General features: G+C 40.5%; 1 protein-coding gene across 1 annotated transcript; it reads right to left on the bottom strand.

Moving 5' to 3' along the window:
* Window positions 1-1,823: 1,823 nt before the first annotated feature.
* Window positions 1,824-15,470, bottom strand: LOC124127418. The gene is made up of 10 exons (XM_048391976.1): window positions 15,201-15,470; window positions 12,402-13,411; window positions 11,714-11,842; window positions 10,513-10,670; window positions 9,764-9,878; window positions 8,358-8,493; window positions 3,975-6,445; window positions 3,183-3,776; window positions 2,061-3,083; window positions 1,824-1,973 (listed from the first exon to the last, which is right to left on the bottom strand). Exons 1-10 carry the CDS (start codon window positions 15,382-15,384, stop codon window positions 1,824-1,826), a joined length of 5,970 nt encoding a protein of 1,989 aa, XP_048247933.1. The 5' UTR covers window positions 15,385-15,470.
* Window positions 15,471-19,796: the final 4,326 nt, after the last annotated feature.

The raw sequence follows: 19,796 nt of genomic DNA, 5'->3' as shown, positions 1-19,796 counted from the left end.
TAACAACCTCGTGTGTTAACATAACACGCACACATCAAAGAAAAACCGCGTAACGCGAATAATCTTTTCTGAAAGTCGGCGTAACGCGAATGAACCGTCCAAATGGCGAAGAGGTACTCGGGTTCACAATAACCTGCGCAACAAACGGGGTAATATTATAAGAATCGATGAATGAAAGAAGTTTTCATAATGAATTTTATACGCACCATCATGCGCCAAGTAGTACAGACAACGCACGGACAAAACACCGCAAGGTTTTTGTAGCCACACAGGACCAGTTTATTCTACCAGTTGGGTTCATGGTCACCAGTTGGGTTCATTGTCACCAGTTGGGTTCATTGTCACCAGTTGGGTTCATTGTCACCAGTTGGGGGTTTTCCCCGACCTGATAAATCCAGTTCCTTCAGCCATTTGCTAAGATTTTTAACATATGGCTAGAAATTAAGATGGTCTTTAAAACTTATTCCCAAGAATTTGGCTTCCTTTTTTTAATGTGAGTGCCCGATGGATGTAATTCTTGGTCACTATGTGGTTTATATTTTGGAAATGAAATTCAATGCATTCAATTAAGAATTGATCTTCACTTTGTGCGAGTTCATTGGAGTATGAACCTTCATAGAGTGTAGGGCCAAACTGTATGAACGTCCGAGCTTGCGACTCTATGAGCAGGCATTGTTTGCTGAAGACCTAATTCTAATTCTCTTCACGGGCCGGATATTTTGTCTGCTGGCGTACGCGTGTTCTAGTCTTGGTAACTTATTCATTTTAAATTTAATTTAAGTAAGTTCAGTTATCAGTCAGACAAACTGATGTAAATCATGTTTTTCAACCAATCGGATTAAAGAACACAATCTTATTTTTAGTATTCCAGCCTTGAGTTTCACACAATGTACCAATGTGGGGAATCAAACTCCCAGAACGAACGGACACTTTAACCACTAGGCCACCTCTTCTCCCCAGAAGATGAAATGATTTAACAGAATCGTATAAACATTTAAAGTTTTATTTAAAAAATCCAAAAAAGAATAAATGTTCAACATGGTATTGTTTTTCTAAAGGTATGCACTTGGATTGTGAGTTTTACAAAACCAGTTATGACTCATAGGATAAAAGCAATTATTGGGTGCCATAAGAATGATTTCAATCATGAATCTATAACTCGGGGGGCACGGATGCGCCGCGATTCGCTGTGCAGAGTTGCGTCCCTTGGGCACTGAATCTATAACTCAATATTTGACATTGATAACATAACTGAAAGTAGGTCATGTTCAGGTATTAGACACAAGTAACTCAATAACATTTTGTAATTTAGCTGAAAGGCACCAATAACATTCTCTGAATATTTCTTTTTATTATTCAAAGCATTTTAAATATCATTGGACAGTAATACAAATCAGACATGTATTTGAGTAAACGTTTCATGGTTTATATGAACCTCTGTCCATGAAACAAGGACAGTTGCGAAAACTGACATGGTAGGCAACTCCTATGACCTTGCAACAAATAAAAATCAAACCCGAAAGCGGACATAAAATCCACGTTATTTGAATGGCGCTGTTCTCCATGCACAAGCATACTCTAAGCTTAGACATTGAAAAGTGTTCACCCAAAAATCATTCTCAGCTCAATGGAGAGTATACAAACAAAGCTGCCTGTTAGGCGCTAGAAGGTTAACAACCACATTGCCATCTCATCCTACCGGGTACCCGCTCACTGCTGGGTGGAAAAAAGGGACAATTCGAACAAAGTCACTTGCCCAAGGAGACGCGACATCTGTTACACGTACTTCAGACTGTAATAGTAGTACTAAAGTTGGCTATTATTTACTCTTTATTCCATCCGTCCTTGTCCTCAGCTGTAATACTTGCACAATTCTTGACCAGAAGTGCGGCTACAGATTCATTCCCATTCAAACAAGCTAGATCTAGTGCCGTCCATCCGTCCTCGTCCTCAGCTGTAACACTAGCGCCACTCTTGATCAGAAGTGCGGCTACAGATTCATGTCCATTCTGACAAGCTAGATGTAGTGCCGTCCATCCGTCCTCGTCCTCAGCTGTAACACTAGCGCCACTCTTGATCAGAAGTGCGGCTACAGATTCATGTCCATTCTGACAAGCTACATGTAGTGCCGTCCATCCGTCCTTGTCCTCAGTTGTAACACTTGCACCATTCTTGATCATAAGTGCGGCTACAGATTCATGTCCATTCTGACAAGCTCGATGTAATGCCGTCCATCCGTCTTTGTGTTCAGCTGTAACACTTGCACCATTCTTGATCAGAAGTGCGGCTACAGATTCATGTCCGTCCTGACAAGCTCGATGTAGTGCCGTCCATCCGTCCTTGTCTTCAGCTGTAACACTTGCACCACTATTGACCAGAAGTGCGGCTACAGATTCATGTCCATTCTGACAAGCTACATATAGTGCCGTCCATCCGTCCTTGTCCTCAGCTGTAACACTTGCACCATTCTTGATCAGAAGTGCGGCTACAGATTCATGTCCATTCTGACAAGCTAGATGTAGTGCCGTCGATCCGTCCTCGTCCTCAGCTGTAACACTTGCACCATTCTTGATCAGAAGTGCGGCTACAGATTCATGTCCATTCTGACAAGCTTGATGTAATGCCGTTCGTCCGTCTTTGTGTTCAGCTGTAACACTTGCACCACTCTTGATCAGAAGTGCGGCTACAGATTCATGTCCATTCTGACAAGCTACATGTAGTGTCGTCCATCCGTCCTTCTCCTCAGCTGTAACACTTGCACCATTCTTGATCAGAAGTGCGGCTACAGATTCATGTCCATTCTGACAAGCTACATGTAGTGTCGTCCATCCGTCCTTGTCCTCAGCTGTAACACTTGCACCATTCTTGATCAGAAGTGCGGCTACAGATTCATGTCCATTCTGGCAAGCTAGATGTAGTGCCGTCGATCCGTTCTTCTCCTCAGCTGTAACACTTGCACCATTCTTGATCAGAAGTGCGGCTACAGATTCATGTCCATTATGACAAGCTACATATAGTGCCGTCCATCCGTCCTTGTCCTCAGCTGTAACACTTGCACCACTATTGACCAGAAGTGCGGCTACAGATTCATGTCCATTCTGACAAGCTACATATAGTGCCGTCCATCCGTCCTTGTCCTCAGCTGTAACACTTGCACCATTCTTGATCAGAAGTGCGGCTACAGATTCATGTCCATTCTGACAAGCTAGATGTAGTGCCGTCCATCCGTCCTTCTCCTCAGCTGTAACACTTGCACCATTCTTGATCAGAAGTGCGGCTACAGATTCATGTCCATTCTGACAAGCTTGATGTAATGCCGTTCGTCCGTCTTTGTGTTCAGCTGTAACACTTGCACCACTCTTGATCAGAAGTGCGGCTACAGATTCATGTCCATTCTGACAAGCTACATGTAGTGTCGTCCATCCGTCCTTCTCCTCAGCTGTAACACTTGCACCATTCTTGATCAGAAGTGCGGCTACAGATTCATGTCCATTCTGACAAGCTACATGTAGTGCCGTCCATCGGTCCTTGTCCTCAGCTGTAACACTTGCACCATTCTTGATCAGAAGTGCGGCTACAGATTCATGTCCATTCTGGCAAGCTAGATGTAGTGCCGTCGATCCGTTCTTCTCCTCAGCTGTAACACTTGCACCATTCTTGATCAGAAGTGCGGCTACAGATTCATGTCCATTATGACAAGCTACATATAGTGCCGTCCATCCGTCCTTGTCCTCAGCTGTAACACTTGCACCACTATTGACCAGAAGTGCGGCTACAGATTCATGTCCATTCTGACAAGCTACATATAGTGCCGTCCATCCGTCCTTGTCCTCAGCTGTAACACTTGCACCATTCTTGATCAGAAGTGCGGCTACAGATTCATGTCCATTCTGACAAGCTAGATGTAGTGCCGTCCATCCGTCCTTCTCCTCAGCTGTAACACTTGCACCATTCTTGATCAGAAGTGCGGCTACAGATTCATCTCCATTCTGACAAGCTAGATGTAGTGCCGTCCATCCGTCCTTCTCCTCAGCTGTAACACTTGCACCATTCTTGATCAGAAGTGCGGCTACAGATTCATGTCCATTCTGACAAGCTACATGTTGTGCCGTCCATCGGTCCTTGTCCTCAGCTGTAACACTTGCACCATTCTTGATCAGAAGTGCGGCTACAGATTCATGTCCATTCTGGCAAGCTAGATGTAGTGCCGTCAATCCGTTCTTCGCCTCAGCTGTAACACTTGCACCATTCTTGATCATAAGTGCGGCTACAGATTCATCTCCATTCTGACAAGCAACATGTAGTGCCGTCCATCCGTCCTTTTCCTTAGCTGTAACTCTTGCACCACTCTTGATCAGAAGTGCGGCTACAGATTCATGTCCATTCTCACAAGCTTCATGCAGTGCCGTCCATCCGTCCTCGTCCTCAACTGTAACACTTGCACCATTCTTGATCAGAAGTGCGGCTACAGATTCATGTCCATTCTGATAAGCTACATATAGTGCCGTCCATCCGTCCTCGTCCTCAGCTGTAACACTTGCACCATTCTTGATCAGAAGTGCGGCTACAGATTCATGCCCATCCTGACAAGCTTGATGTAGTGCCGTCTGTCCGTTCTTATTAACAGCTGTAACACTAGCGCCACTCTTGATCAGAAGTGCGGCTACAGATTCATGTCCATTCTGACAAGCTACATGTAGTGCCGTCTGTCCGTTCTTATTAACAGCTGTAACACTAGCGCCACTCTTGATCAGAAGTGCGGCTACAGATTCATGTCCATTCTGACAAGCTACATATAGTGCCGTCCATCCGCCCTCGTCCTCAGCTGTAACACTTGCACCATTCTTGATCAGAAGTGCGGCTACAGATTCATGTCCATTCTGACAAGCTACATATAGTGCCGTCCATCCGTCCTTGTCCTCAGCTGTAACACTTGCACCATTCTTGATCAGAAGTGCGGCTACAGATTCATGTCCGTCCTGACAAGCTCGATGTAGTGCCGTCCATCCGTACTTGTCTTCAGCTGTAACACTTGCACCACTATTGACCAAAAGTGCGGCTACAGATTCATGTCCATTCTGACAAGCTAGATGTAGTGCCGTCCATCCGTCCTTGTCCTCAGCTGTAACACTTGCACCATTCTTGATCAGAAGTGCGGCTACAGATTCATGTCCATTCTGACAAGCTACATATAGTGCCGTCCATCCGTCCTCGTCCTCAACTGTAACACTTGCACCATTCTTGATCAGAAGTGCGGCTACAGATTCATGCCCATCCTGACAAGCTTGATGTAGTGCCGTCTGTCCGTTCTTATTAACAGCTGTAACACTAGCGCCACTCTTGATCAGAAGTGCGGCTACAGATTCATGTCCGTCCTGACAAGCTCGATGTAGTGCCGTCCATCCGTACTTGTCTTCAGCTGTAACACTTGCACCACTATTGACCAAAAGTGCGGCTACAGATTCATGTCCATTCTGACAAGCTAGATGTAGTGCCGTCCATCCGTCCTTGTCCTCAGCTGTAACACTTGCACCATTCTTGATCAGAAGTGCGGCTACAGATTCATGTCCATTCTGACAAGCTACATATAGTGCCGTCCATCCGTCCTCGTCCTCAACTGTAACACTTGCACCATTCTTGATCAGAAGTGCGGCTACAGATTCATGCCCATCCTGACAAGCTTGATGTAGTGCCGTCTGTCCGTTCTTATTAACAGCTGTAACACTAGCGCCACTCTTGATCAGAAGTGCGGCTACAGATTCATGTCCATTCTGACAAGCTACATATAGTGCCGTCCATCCGCCCTCGTCCTCAGCTGTAACACTTGCACCATTCTTGATCAGAAGTGCGGCTACAGATTCATGTCCATTCTGACAAGCTACATATAGTGCCGTCCATCCGCCCTCGTCCTCAGCTGTAACACTTGCACCATTCTTGATCAGAAGTGCGGCTACAGATTCATGTCCGTTAATAGAAGCAAGAAAAAGAGCTGTTGTTCCATTTTCACTTTTGTCGTCAACATTTGCCTCGCTATTGATCAAAATGTGCGCTACATTCTCATGTCCATTTAAACAAGCAATGTGGAGTGGATATGCTCCTGCTAGATACGTATACTCCGTTCCTAAGACAGGATTGTACAATGTAAGTTGAGCTCTATTTTGTACGTCGCCCGTCCTCCTGGAAACCAGATCAGAGACAGCTTCAACGTGACCGTTTTCACAGGCACAGTGCAAAGGCGTCCATCCTCGGTCATCGGTACCTGCTACATCCTCCCCCTGGTCTATCAACAAGTGCATGCGTCTTATATCACCGAGGCTGGCTGCTTTATGCAAACTGTATCTCGTATCATCTATGCTGGTCGACATATTGACTATTGTATACGCAAACGCTCTGGCATTCGTTGACGCTGGATTATTTGTCAGCTTTTCACATGGAGACTCAAGCACTGCAAGAAGGACAACGATATTTCAAATACAGAACGAAACAGGTTAATTCATCATTTAGCAATATATTTGAAATAAACACACTTTTAATCATTATATATTTTAACGCTTACAATGTTTACTACTTGAATCGACATTAAAGAGATTTTGGCTTTTGTACATGCTGTTTTCTTTGTAAATCTATGTATCAACCACAATAAACACCATGTGCCAACATATAAAATTCACATATATTTGATGATCCTCTATGACCGTTCATGAGCATGTGTTTTTTAATCCCTATCAAATATCAGGTGTCCACGAAAAGGCGAACATATCCTGTCCTGCTGGTGATACACATCACAAACACATGCAAAGGCAAGTCAATTGGTAATTTACGAAACATGGTAACATATGGTACAAGTGAAAACACGGAATTTAGGAACATATTTTAATAGTTGTCTTCCTTTATCATAACCGACATACAACCCCTCTACATTGTTATATTTCGTCAAATCGGGATTTGTTGAATATCCTGTGATAGCAATATTAATATTAAGTTTTTGCCCATTGCGAATATAGAGGTCCGGACACTTTCCAGTATGCCAGGCTTCACTCGTACTTGAATAACAAGAAATATTACAAACATTTCAATACAACCTGTAACATGTACGATGTACTTGCTTTAATAGTTCACTTCAACATTGGAAATAATACCAGTCGTTACTTCATCATTAAAAACATGTGAATAATAAGTGAGTGAGTGAATGACAATATTCTCTCAGCAATGTATCAGCAACGATGGTTGACTGATATCTGAGACTCTGATAGAAGGAATTGCGCAAAAGTAATCAAAACAAGCAGAGGTCTGTGACCTTTGGAAAATGGACAAATTTTAGGAATGTGCAGTCAAGTGGAATTGCAGAAAAAAAGGATTTATATAACAAAGCCAAAAGCCATCCATGAAGATATGAATACAGCACTAGGGAAGTATGTCCCAGTGTCAACATAACGAGTTAGGCAGCAGAGTTTGAGTGTAACAGGGAGTGCCTTGAAGACGACCCCCGTCCTGGAAGGCCTGTGAAGTCAGCAACACCAGAACTGATACAGAAAACCCACGTTGTGGTGATGACCGACCGGCGAATGACCGAGCGTAATACAGCTAATTCAGGAGCAGTGGATTCGCTACTGGTTTTAGTTTTTCGAATAGCTGGAAACAAGCCAGCAGCGGGTGTCAATCTAATAACTCACGTTAATGTCTCTAAGCATTCTAATGCAATTTGTCTAATATATAGTTATTCAGTAGTATTGAACTACTTAAAAACCTAACCATCAACATGCTTGATATTCAGTTTAGCACAACACATGTAACAAATATTAGCTTCCCATGTTTGACTGTAAAAGGCGACTATGCTTGTAACGGGATCGGGTGATCAGGCTCGCTGACTTGGTTAAGCATAACAGCGTATCCCGATTGCGTGAATCGATGATCATGATATCAATCACTGGATTGTCTGGTCCAGACTCGATTATTTACAGTCCGCAGTCATATAGCTGGAATATTGCTGAGTGGGGCGTTAAACAAACATATAAACTGAACCGCTTTATGAATTGTCCCTAACTTGCGTCTTACAGTACATAAACGTGGTACGACAATGCTAGATTTAGCGGGAAACGAATAATAACAAAGTTTTCTGACATAAGAAGTACGCCCAGTGGTACGTGGGTTTGGACATTCTAGTTTTGTTGTGGGATATATATTGCTATTGGCAGGATATGTTCACCTTGTCGTGAACACACTATTTGGTAGTGATTCATAAACACATGCCAATGACATGGTCGACTCTGATTGTGTACCATGAATATGGAATGTTTTTTGTCTTTTGTATGTATTTAGGTTTTGAGGTATATTTGGAAAACAATACTTATACTCACTATGTGTGTCAGTATCAGGCGGAATATGTTCACCAGCATATTCTCGCAACCTGCGCCAGATGTACTTCCTGTACCAGACAGTGTGGCAGCTTCTCATGACACTAGGAGGCACCTCCGATAGTACAGCTTCTGCTGCCTGTAACAATATAGAGCCACTGGTGACGAATAATTGACAAAAAAATAAAGCACTGTTCTTCAGTGTTTGACCCCTAAGGTGTCTATAGTGGCAGTATACGGTGTCATATTAGGTAAAGAGAAAAACATTGGGCAAGGCGTGTTTCCGATACAACGCTCTAATGTAAACACAAACGTTAACAATGGAATAAATAAAGCACTAAACGTTAACGTTTAAACAAGATAGAATTATAATAAAACTGACCTATGTTAACAGGAGTCTGGTGTCAACTGTAACTTGATAGCAGTCCGCTTATCCCTAACAATGGACTTCTATCTGGTCTACTGCTATGTGACGTTATTGGCGTTGCGTTTCTTGTTCGTGACGTCATCTTTTATGTTCAATGACCTCTGTTGTGAGCCTTTTTCCTCTATTAATTTTAGTAATGAAGTCACGAACGTAGTTGTTTTAAAAATTGATGTCTTTGCACATCACAATTAATTTCATTAATACACAAAACCGTGTCAAATAACGGATTTCTGTACCAGAATATTCTTGTGAAATATGTGAAGTTGGTGTATGAAAATCCTAAATGGCTGTCACTGACGGTATACGATCTCATATCAGGTCAGTGGGGTGGGGTAGCCCAGTGGTCAAAGCTTTCACTCATCACGCCGAAGATCCGGGTTCAATTCCCGGGTACATGTTTGAAGCCCATTTCTAGGGTCCCCTACCGCGCTATTGCTGGAACATTGCTAAAGGTGGCGTGAAACCAAGCTCGCTTGCTCACTCACTCACTCACTCAGAGCCTTTTTCCAACAGCATGATCCCGTTGAATGTCGATTTAGAGTGCCAGAATACATTGTACACATTGAAATATATTATATTTAAAAATAAAAGTCCACATTGTCTTCTTGCTTTTGTTTTTAATACAAACGTACTGTATAAAAAAACTTGTTAGAACTATGGAAATTTAAGTAAACATATATCGTAGAAACGGATCAGTATATTAATACTGATATGGTATGTTAAGATACTACTAGAAATATTCAGTTTTGATAATGACACATTTGAATGGCAAGTACCCAAGAGCATGCTCATGCGATTGACATTTGTAATATAGTTCCCATGCTGGGTGGAATTGCAGAAGATTTAGGGAAAAAAGTGGAAATGTTGAGAAATTTAAACTGTATAATAAATTATAGCAATTCATCATGTTTAGCTGTATATGCTCTTATCATTGATATTATTCAATAATGAAAGATTTATATATCTTATCTAGCTCACGTACCATATTCACAAACACGCCACAGCTATGTCCATCACTTTGACTCAGTACTGGATATTCTGTCTTTGTCCATGTGATCACTGACCCATCACCTCTCCTCAAACAGCGTGTATATTTTCTGAAATAGATATAGGATATAGTTTACGACCTCTATTTGTTTCCCCTGTCTCAAACCCACCTACAACCTAGCGCTATACATTTAGGACTGATTAACTATACATGTTTGTAGCTGAGCCAGATTGCAGCTTTTGTTTCAAAATCGGTAGCAGACATTCATCAGTGTGTACCTCAGCTCTGGTCAGCGCAGTAGTCTTCATCAATTGTAGGCTGTGAGTTGACCACATCACCTGTTCGGCCCACCTACTTACAGTGTTGTTCATAGAGAATCTCACTAGAGTGTCTTTTAGAGTAAAAAATATCAACGAGTGTTGATATATTTGACATCAAAAGACACAAGGGTGAGCTTTAATTTATCATCCAACATCATTCTGCCAGCTGTTTCAGTTTGTAGCAGTAATACGCAGTGTCTTTAGTGTAAAAAGTATTGCTAACAGCTTCAGTAGCAGTCATTAGTGATGTCATTTGTGACGTCGTGGTAACCAATGACGTCACTATGGTCTGCAAAACAGTGTGATGCAATTATGTTGCAGCAATATCTAAACTATATATATCACTTGATCTCATCCAAGCGATATCAGTTTTGGATGATAAAGGTTTATCTCTACATATAGCTGACCACGCCCTCAAATTACCTCCAATGTTGTATAAGTTTGTCCCCTACATCAAGGACAGGCTTAGAGTTGACCACGCCCACTGTTCCATCCTGGGCATTGGCGACCAGAAGCACCCAGTGTTGATTCAGTGGCATGTTCACTGGCATCAGGATCCACGTGTAAGTTCCAAGTTCCTCCTAATATAAAATAAATCCGCAAAATCATTGCCATAATTAAAACAAACACCTTGAATGATACCGACTATATCACGAGCATGTGCTAATAAATCACTGGCAAATAGTGACAATACCAGTTCGCAAAAGGTGACCGTATTCTGTCCACCGGTGGCACCTGTCACAAACACATGCAAAGACAAGTCAACCGGTCGCCCGAGAAACAGAGACATAATTATTGTACAAAAGTCAAAACATGGAATTGCATCGTGTTTGTCACTGATACAAACCAAACATTTTAATGCTTTTCAGACTAACGCCTGGTTTCCAAAAAAGGAAAGAAGCACATACATTTATATTAAAAAAGGAGCTCCACTGAGATGGGGGACAAGCTAGAATGAGGAAAGGGTTATGTCGCTCTTATTTACAGTAAAGGTTTTGGTGAAAAGGAAAATAATATGGTCTTGAATGTTTTACCCTGATCAAGCAAGGTTCATTTGATGCTCTTTAACCACATAGACGTATGTCTATCTACAGATTACTGTATTATAATTTACAATAAGTTCTTTTCCATTTGATCAAGTTTACTGATATTAGCATATCCATACGATTACTTCCCTCTGATTTGGATACATGCGTATGATACTTATGTTGAAATGGCTATGATATTGAACATTTCAAACTCAATAACTAAAGTGGTTAATGTCTGAAACCTGCATCACTTCTTGCTTTCCTCCCACATTAATCTGACACACTGTGAAATAATTGGAACACTGTTGAAAGCAGCCATTAAACCTCGTTATAACCGTAGTTTACTGCACATAGCATGTTGACATATGTCCAGTGATGATATTCTTGGAAAAGGAAAACTGCTGCTCTAGATCTTCAATGAACTGTCTCCAAAACCGACCTCATATCTCTTAGAGCCTAAAGTAGATGCTAAACAAGGATCCATAACCGAATCGAAGATCTTCAAAAGTCTCTTTAATTTCCATCTTTGGACGAAAACCTAATACCAGTACTTTACTCATCACTTTATACAATGTACATGACTATGCTCGTCCAACCTTGCAGGGGTGCACGTCATACTCGTCTTTCTCCCAATGGTTGACAAGGAAGGAATCAAGTACAGCGCAGTGGCGGCTGTGGATCCTATTCCACGTGGTCTTCAGGACATGCATGTATGCATTCATCACCTGCAATGGAGGTTAAAGTACGGTTATAACGAACACGCTTATAACGAACTGACGGATATAACGAACTTACTTTTTTGGTCCCGACTATTTGCTGTAGTTATGCTATATATATGCTTATAACGAACTACGGTTATAACGAACTAAAATTAGCAGTCCCTTTGAGTTCGTTATAACCTTAGTTTCCTGTATACAAAACCCCTTCGTCACGTGTTACAACCAGCAATTTAGAAAAACATTATTGCAACATATATCCTGTCTGAACTGCTCAAATAACGATTGAGCGAGTTAATGTTATATGGCCTGTAAGCAATTTCAACTATTGGAACAAATGGTCTTTTTATCATCTATCAATATTGTACAATTTTCATTTTTAATAATGTTATTCCTGATATCATTATTTGACATGGCCTACCGACCACGACCGAGAAGGAAGATGGTCCTGGTCGATTTTGTACCTTTAATTTGTCCAAGTAATGTTAAACTTTTAGAAAGGATTTTCAGAATAAAATTATATAATACATAAAGAGCAAAATATAAGCTACGAAATCGTAAAAATTACCTCATCGCCAAGCCATGCTGTTTGATCGAGGAGATGATTCCTCTGTATGTTGTGGGGCCCCACCTTGCACATCTGAGGATCCGTCCCATCGTCGTCATCTGTTAAGGCGTTGTCACCCATCACATGTGATGGGTACATATAGAGGGTGTCAACAAACTCTGTGATGTCCGTCTTCATGTGATATGCACCTACTATGACAGCAGATACCAGTCTGTGATACGTATCCTTGCACTGGTCTTCGCCGAGAACATCCGGGCTAAGTCGTGACCACTTCAACCTGTCACTGACTTCTGTGAGGTCATTTCTCCATTTACAGTCGATGTCAGCGATTAATGATAAACATGGACTGTCAAAGGTAGGAAATCTGGTGCTTTTCTCCCAGTATTTTGCCTGCTTCAACACACGTCTTGCGATAACGATATGAGTACGTTTGTTCAGCAAACATTCGGTGAGTGACTTGAGGTTGGTCGGTCTTTCATCATGTTGATGACTAACACTTTCGGTGGTTATGATGTCTATCAAATTGTTTTCAATTACTTGTTCGTTTTCTGAACGTTTAGGAGTTTTCACACGATTTACCATATCAGGGTCATGTGTCCTTTTCCTTGAGCTAACTTCATCTAAGGAAGCCAGGAAAGTAGGAGAGTTAGTATTTGCACGATCATGATCACATTCCATATCCCTGGTCTCCCAATCTCCACCATCTTCATCTCCAGAACCAGCTATTATCGCGTAACTGTTCACTATCTGGGATTCATGGTGGAGGGCTGTATTCAAACGCTTCTCATATTTTGGATCGGATAATGCTACTGTGCATTTCCCAATGTAGTGTACTAATATATATTTCACGTCTCCCTCGAGCAAGTTGTATGCCTGTCGTTTAAAAGCCTCGGTGGTGGTGCCATCACTTTTATAAGCCACGAAGTCCTGCTTGAGAACCTTGGGTGAAGGTTTAGGCTGTTCACGAGAACCATTGTGCTTGAAGTAGTAGTTGTCATTTTCCCAGGAATCTGTAGAGCAATAATAACTTAACTTAATGATTACAAGACGTCATTTCGGTCGGTTAGGTGTTAGTTTCGGTTATATATTTGGGATATATATTTGAGTTATATATTTTGGATCTGCTGCAATAAAAATAATTCATATAATATACATACAGATTCGATCATGTTTTCCCCCTAAAATTCGCGTTAGTTGATTCAATGTTTCCTGGTTTATAGTTGGTATCTGCTGCAATGAACATAATTTAATATAAACACAGAATCAAGCCTACATCCACGTCCACCATCAAACAGAATGATCAATAACGAACTATTATTAAGGACACAATGTGAAGGTTATAGACAGTGTCAACTAATGACGAATCTGGATGTAACGTTGTTCACGGCAAACAGTCTAAATCCAAATTTAAGAGGTTCTAAGTCGACACAAATTGTAAGTGAGTTTACATTTAAATTCAAGGTGGCTTTCTTCAGACCAAAGATGACAAGAACACGTTCTAATTTATGAATAAATTGAAACTTGTAAATATGAAACAATGTAACAAATATCACAAAATGTTAAATAATGTTGCCACAATATTATGTACAAGGGATTTATAGTGCATCTGCTACCTGATCAGTACCGCACATGCAATCAAACTTTCTTAGTGAATATTTGCATAGCTTTCGGCCCAATCAATACATTGACAATCAACTTCATCGTATGTTCTTTAAGTGCAATTCTTTAGTTGTTTTGTTTTTCTGCATCAAAAGTAGCGTTTGGAAAGAGAAACTGCCAATGCTTTTTAGCGTAAAATGTTTTCATTATCACTGCCTAGCTACGTGCATTGATCTGCAACCTGAATCAATACAAAGAGCTTGGTAGTGCGTTGCATGGCCTCAGATCGGGGTGCTATTTACGAGTTGCAGTCGGGAACGTTTTTTTCATTACAGGTAACACGAGTACGTATATTCCCTTGCAAGATCCGGCTCATTGCCACGAAGTGCGAGCGATGAGCTGTCATTCCATATATACGTGTTGACTGTTTCAATAGCGGGTTATATTTAAACCTTACGTGTGTGTAAATATAACTGATATCACGATCGCGATCACAGCATACTAGTATGTGAACGTTTAGTCAACTATATTTGTATTGTTCATAGGGATCAGTGGGTCTAGTAGGTCGCTATTCATCTCTACATTGTGAAGGCTAAAGCATGAGTAAAGTAACATTTGGTAAAGTGGAGTAGTGGCGTAAAGTGGCGTAGATCTTCATAGGTCATCGACGTTTACAAGCCTAGAATCACATAAAAGACAAATCTGAGATTCGAGCCCAGGACTATTTTAGAAACAATGACTACCCTCCTTCCAAATGCCACTCCGTCTTTTGTGTGTTTGTTTTTGTTCCAGTGATTGATATCATGAGCCTCGATACACGCAATTGGGATTGACGACATGCATCAACCAAGTCAGTGAGCCTGACCACCCGATCCCGTTAGTCGCCTCTTACTACAAGTATTGTCACCTTTTACGGCAAACAGGTGTTGCTGAAGACCTATAAATTCTTCCCCGGATCTTCACTGGTCTGTGGCTCCTTTGACTATTTGACACCTGCTACTTGCTCCCAATACCCACCCATACGACCCCATCACACCACATCCCACAACATGTCACATGACAATAAATAATACAAATAATCAAATTTAGTGTTTCATTAATACTGTCTTATTCCATTATTAATCCTCCCTTTATTAATACTCATCAGATTATGCATTTTTATTAATGTTAAAACTTCAAGACATGCACTCTTTAACCTACCTTCCGCCGAGTCTGCCTCCACCCTGTACAAGTACCCGTCTCCTCCATGGGGTTGAGCAGGGGGTGTTACTATAGCCCGTGTGTCATCAGGGTTCTCCAGTATCTCCAACACTTCAGTGAGCTTCAGTGCCTTGTTCTTCCCCGTGAAGTACGGAGCTATCACCTCTCTGTCCTCCCTATCCATAGCTCTGTCTACTCAATGTCTGCTGTATGACTATGTCCGCGCATCCTTTTGTACAACGCATAACGAAAGAGAACTAGGGCTGTAGTGACGTGGCACTTGATATACGACATGACGGTTGGCTGCCTGTAATACGGGCACACCCAATGAATACCACTGTGCTGTAACGCCCTGTTCGCAGTATACATTATACACATCCATGTCATTATCATATCCCAAAGCAGAACGTTTTGAATAAACAAGGAAACTTTGACGTCAGGCAACGGACTATAGCTTCAGATTCATGAACCCCTGTAATACAGATAGACATGTTTATGTAAAACGTTTAATTATTTTCATGGATTTAATGCCTATGATATCCCCGTATCATTGCCTTGTATCTGAAACTCCGAAATCCGAAGTCCGCTGTATGTTGTCCAAACGTGTGCAGCGACCAGAAGTGGGAAAAACACCAGAGATTTTTTTACGTGTCGCTTGTATTTAAGAAACAGTTAATAAGAGTACTACCATCTGCCCTACTTGTGTTGATTTAAACTGTCTCGCGATGTGCTCCAATGGCAGTGTTAATGCGTCGTCGTCGGACATAGTTGTTAAATGGAGCAATGTATGACATAGTAACGCGGTACAAACCCGGAATACAATTTACAGTTCGCTTATGAATACTTTCTTATTTTCATGGTTATGTGTAATTTATGAATAATTATTGACTATTGAAGTATGTCTTTGCATGTGGGTATTTGTATGAGCAGTTCAAATGAAGGAAATTAGTCACAGGCACTGTGGTAAAAAGGCAAAATAAAGTGCAACTCGTTTTGATTTTTATACAATAGGATATTTTCTAACCAAAACAAAATAGATTTATATGTTTACTTTTTTAACAATATCCTTTGACGACAGGTGATGTTTGCAAATATTGCAAAAAATGAAGCATAGGAAGATAAATATCACCAACAAATGTATTATGTGAAGAAATAATATATCATAGCCTTAAATGTGACAATCTAGTTATATCCAATATATTATAAAACGAGTTTATTATGCTTTATGATGGCGTGGACAATCATGAAATTGTCGTTGAAAAATAAACATGTCAATGATATTACAGCTTACAGCTGCGTAACTGAAATGATTTTTGTTGTTGTTGATTAATTATGCAGGTCTTAAATTTCAACATTTCAGAACAGGATGATATGTGTGATAGTATTTAAGATGTTGTGTTATTAAGTAGCAATCTTGGCCTGTAACCTTAGACTCATATTAAGTACCCAAAGACAGATATTGGCGTGAGTAAAGCTTACTCTACAGCCGATCATTAAGATAAGCAACTGAACATGTAACTGAACTGATTGCAAATGTGACAGGAACCACACTAATGATTCATGTACGCAAACATAAAATCGCGTTGTAGACAATATAATGTAACACGATTACATTCAATATCTAACGCTTACTTATACCATCACTACACATGCAATTCACTCCCCTCATTTCAAATCCAAGATCATACACTTGTATCCGGGATCCGAAATCCGCTATTTCTCGTCCAAAGCGATATTCCCCGTCGTCGAAGGGGAATCCCCTTTCTAACCACTATAAGTACATGTAGTACCCTGGTGCACATTCTATTCCAGCTTTACAAGCGATGAACAGTTTCCATATCAGGAGTAGATGCAGTCATAGTGTTTACACTTAACATGGGAAATGTTCTTTGATGTTGGCCTGGATGTCGGTATCAGGTAGGTCTAAGACATTTTTAAATAACCATTGCTTCCTTTACCTGTTAATGTTTTGAGGTACAGTGTAATATTTACATAATCAAAGCTTTATTAGGTCAATTGCACTATAGCAAAATTTGAATTGGGTGTTGTGCTCGTGTGCATATTAGTAATAACTTCAGGCTTACCTCCCTCACCAAGTTGACACGTATTGATAAAGGCTTAATTTAAGTGCGTGAATTGTTTTAACACCACTTTGGACGGGACTGCCTAAAAGTCGGGCCAAGAAAAGTCGGGCCGGGTCGAGCCAGCGGGTAATACTAAAATTGGATTGCAGAATAATAAAACGAAACGTGCATATCTAGGCAAATCTCAAATGTCCAGAAACGGATAGTTTTGCTCATTTAATTGAGTTTGAATCAAAATGTATCTTCAGCAATGTAATGAACTGATAATTATAGCTACATACCGAGAGTTCATACCGAAAAGTCAGTGTTTTGACTGTGTCTTTACTTTGATGAGAAGGTTTCTCACCGACACTAACGTGCAGGGGTGTGATGTCCAGGGCAGGAATTCGAAATGACAGTGTTTTGACTACTCTTCTTTCATTAATTAACATGTTTGGCATACCTAATTAACCTTTACTAATTCATGTTAAACCAACACAGGATGTTTTCTGCAAGTGGATATTCGCGAATGTCATAGGACTGACACGACACGTGTTAATAACTGTCAAAGCGCTTCTAAAAATACAACACATTCTTTACATCTATAGACTAATTATAATATCATATCTACCTATATAACACTGAAGTGTCTCATATTGCAGTAGAAAACACGGTGCTCAAAAGTGAAGCCTTTTTCCCTCTACATTCTCTCTATCAGAAGTGCGTTGCTTGTGTTGGGTCCGACTTGGCCCGGGATGTCAAAATCAACTTTAAAAACAGAGATGCATCTTCAAATGTGTTTACATCTATAGATTAGTGTTATATCTACCTATATTCCACTTTATAATGTCACGGTACATCGTATTTAAAGAAAACAAGGTGCTCAAAGTCAAGCATTTTCACTGTATTTTCTTAAGAAAATCTCTGTCAGAAGTGTTCGGTCCGACTTGGCCCGGGCTGTCAAAATCCCATTAAACCTCACAGATGTATCATCAAATGGATTCACATCTTTAGATTAGTATTATATCTACCTAAATACCACTTATAGTGTCTCAGATCGATGTACATAAAGAAAACAAGGGGCTCAAAGTGAAGCCCTTTTCCCTTTACATTCTCAACATAGTCTCTATCAGAAGTGTTTTACTTGTGTTGGGTCCGACTTGGCCCGGGCGGTCAAAATCAACTTTAAACACACAGATGTATCTTCAAATGTGTTTACATCTATAGATTAGTGTTATATCTACCTTTGTACCACTTTATAATGTCACAGTTTATCGCATTTAAAGAAAACCATGAGTTCAAAGTGAAGCCCTTTTTCCTCTACATTCTCAACATGACTAGTATTATATGTACCTATATAACACTTAATAATGTCGCACGATAACTCAAAGAAAACTGGTCTGTTAAAGTCGAGCACTTAGGTAGGTTATTGTGTTTTTAGATGCGTTTTATTAGTTCCGTTTTGATTGAGAATACGCCTAAGGCCTTGAAGTTTTCTAGTTTATTTTGTTGGTTCAGTATTGCTTCTAGAGTGAGAGCCTTGTTTAGATTGAGGGTGGTTTGTTATGTGGTTCGATGTGTTAGGTAGTGTGTGCAGTGGATGAGTGCGTGTTCTGGGGTTTCTAGTTGTTTGCAGTGTGGACAGTTACCTGTAGTGTGTTTTTTTAATATTTTTTAGGGGGTTATTTAGGTTGGCGTGTCCTGTTTGGAGTTTAGTGATTACTCTGTCGATTTTTTTTATGGATGGAGAATTTTTGGTTTGGTTAGTGGTTGGCTGAGCAAAGTTAATCGAATTACTTTCGTGACGTATTTTAGGCCTGCCATACAGTTCCTGAAACAAATATATACAATACAGCCGATGTAAGTCAATCATATTTGGCAAGACTAGATTACGGCAGTTATATATTTTATCAATATAATCAAACAATTGTTTTATTTTTGTAAAATATATGTTCATTTCAGAAACTAGATGTTAGTCTAGCCAGCGGTCTAAACTCGCATTAATTTGGTTACACGTTTCATGATTTACAGTATTCGTGAAGAATATGTAACAATTATCCACAATTAGAGCGTTTGGTAGGAGTAGAGGGAATGATAAGCATAGACTTGTTAAGTATTTTATGATATTCATGATAGCTCAAAAGAAACTTTGATTTATGTTTGTAGTACACCCCAAAAAGAGGGATAACACAAGTGATATATTAAGATGACATGACATACTTGCGTGTATAAACTACTATCAAACAGTCCGGACAACAGGTGTTTGCATAGAGGTGAGCGTATCCTGCACCACCGGTGGAACAAACACACGCAAAGGCAAGTTAGTTGTTAAACCCGAAAAACACGGAAACGATTAGCACAAGTCAAAACAGACAATTTCATCGGACATAACGCCATTTGCTACTTCTGTGGTAGTCACCAATCAACCCATTTATACTTCATAAAATAGCTTTAACCCTTATAAAGCTTTTGAGAAATTCAACAGTATGGGTTTGGTCTGACAAAGCAAGAAGCACAAATGGGGAATGTTTCG

The sequence above is a fragment of the Haliotis rufescens genome, unplaced genomic scaffold, assembly GCF_023055435.1.
Source record: "Haliotis rufescens isolate VD_foot unplaced genomic scaffold, xgHalRufe1.0.p SCAF_103, whole genome shotgun sequence".
Taxonomy (NCBI): domain Eukaryota; kingdom Metazoa; phylum Mollusca; class Gastropoda; order Lepetellida; family Haliotidae; genus Haliotis; species Haliotis rufescens.
Note: the sequence above shows the minus strand (reverse complement) of the source record. Positions and strands in the feature narration are given on the sequence as shown.

What these genes read in the sequence shown, in the direction of transcription:
- LOC124127418 (XM_048391976.1), bottom strand. Translation starts at nt 15,384, where the DNA reads ATGGATAGGGAGGACAGAGAGGTGATAGCTCCGTACTTCACGGGGAAG. An exon ending in AAACTTATACAACATTGGAG is followed by an intron (nt 9,879 to 10,512) that starts GTAATTTGAGGG and finishes TATCTATTTCAG; the next exon opens with AAAATATACACGCTGTTTGA. An exon ending in TGATCAAGAGTGGCGCTAGT is followed by an intron (nt 1,974 to 2,060) that starts GTTACAGCTGAG and finishes CTTCTGATCAAG; the next exon opens with AGTGGCGCTAGTGTTACAGC.